The 1,202-nt window shown below is 54.1% G+C and overlaps 1 protein-coding gene across 1 annotated transcript in view; it reads right to left on the bottom strand.

The window, feature by feature from the left end:
- Positions 1 to 133, bottom strand: part of LOC108524070 (granulocyte-macrophage colony-stimulating factor receptor subunit alpha-like) — a gene marked incomplete at its 5' end in the record, with an annotated part of 10,524 nt that extends 10,391 nt beyond the window's left edge. The window contains one exon of the mRNA XM_017864922.1: positions 11 to 133. Coding sequence (XP_017720411.1) covers positions 11 to 133 — 123 coding nt within the window. The remainder of the gene's footprint in view (positions 1 to 10) is intronic.
- Positions 134 to 1,202: the final 1,069 nt, after the last annotated feature.

The raw sequence follows: 1,202 nt of genomic DNA, 5'->3' as shown, positions 1-1,202 counted from the left end.
TTTTCCTTACCTGAGTTTGGATAAAGCAGTTTTCTTGAAACGCTCTCTGGCTGGTGTTCACGTGAACCTCAAACGTGACCCCTCCATGCAGACAGACTTCACGGAACGTGCACGAACACTCCTTGTTAGTGACCTGAAGAGTTGCAAGCAGACAGACCGATGACAAAACACCTTCTCTCTCCTGCACTCTTCGTGCTGTTGGGTTTCGTTTCTGTTTCTTTGTTTTGAGACGGAGTCTCGCTGTGTCGCCCAGGCTGGAGTGCGGTGGCACCATCTCAGCTCACTGCAAGCTCCGCCTCCCGGGTTCACGCCATTCTCCTGCCTCAGCCTCCTGAGTAGCTGGGATGACAGGCACCTGCCACCACACCCAGCTAATTTTTAGATTTTTAGTAGAGACGGGGTTTCACCATGTTGACCAGGTTGGTCTCGAACTCCTGACCTCAGGTGATCCACCTGCTTCGACCTCCCAAAGTGCTGGGATGACAGGTGTGAGCCACCGCGCCCACCCATGGTATTGGTTTTTACCTGGATTTGGCGACACCCGCCTGCCTCCCTTTGTGAACTGGTCCCCCTAAGCGTCCTCTGAGGATTCTGAGGTCTTGCAGGTGAAAACTCAATGTTACACTCTAGCAATGTTGAAAATATCAAACTAGAGGCTGGGTGTGGTAGCTCATGCCTGTCATCCCACACTTTGGGAGGCCGAGGCGGGTGGATCACTTGAGGCCAGGAGTTCAAGTCCGCCCTGGCCAACATGGTGAAACCCCGTCTGTACTAAAAAAAAATATTAGCCAGGTGTGGTGGCACACCCCTTTAATCCCAGCTACTCGGAAGGCTGAGGCAGGAGAATCACTTGAACCCGGGAGGCACAGGTTGCAGTGAGCTGAGATCGCGCCACTGCACTCCAGCCTGGGTGACACAGCAAGACTCCATCCCAACAAAAAAAAGGCCGGGTGCAGTGCCTCACACCTGTAATGCCAGCACTTTGGGAGGCCGAGGTGGGGGGGGGGGCGCAGATCACGAGGTCAGGAGTTCGAGACCAGCCTGACCAACATGGTGAAACCCCATCTCTACTAAAAATACAAAAAGTAGCCGCGCATGGTGGTGGGCGCCTGTAATCACAGTTATTCGGGAGGCTGAGGCAGGAGAATCCCTTGAACCCAGGAGGCAGAGGTTGTGGTGAGCCGAGATCTTGCCACTGCATT

Source organism: Rhinopithecus bieti, unplaced genomic scaffold (assembly GCF_001698545.2).
Source record: "Rhinopithecus bieti isolate Rb0 unplaced genomic scaffold, ASM169854v2 scaffold_81686, whole genome shotgun sequence".
NCBI classification, from domain to species: Eukaryota; Metazoa; Chordata; class Mammalia; order Primates; family Cercopithecidae; genus Rhinopithecus; species Rhinopithecus bieti.
This window is presented reverse-complemented; position numbering and strand designations above follow the sequence as displayed.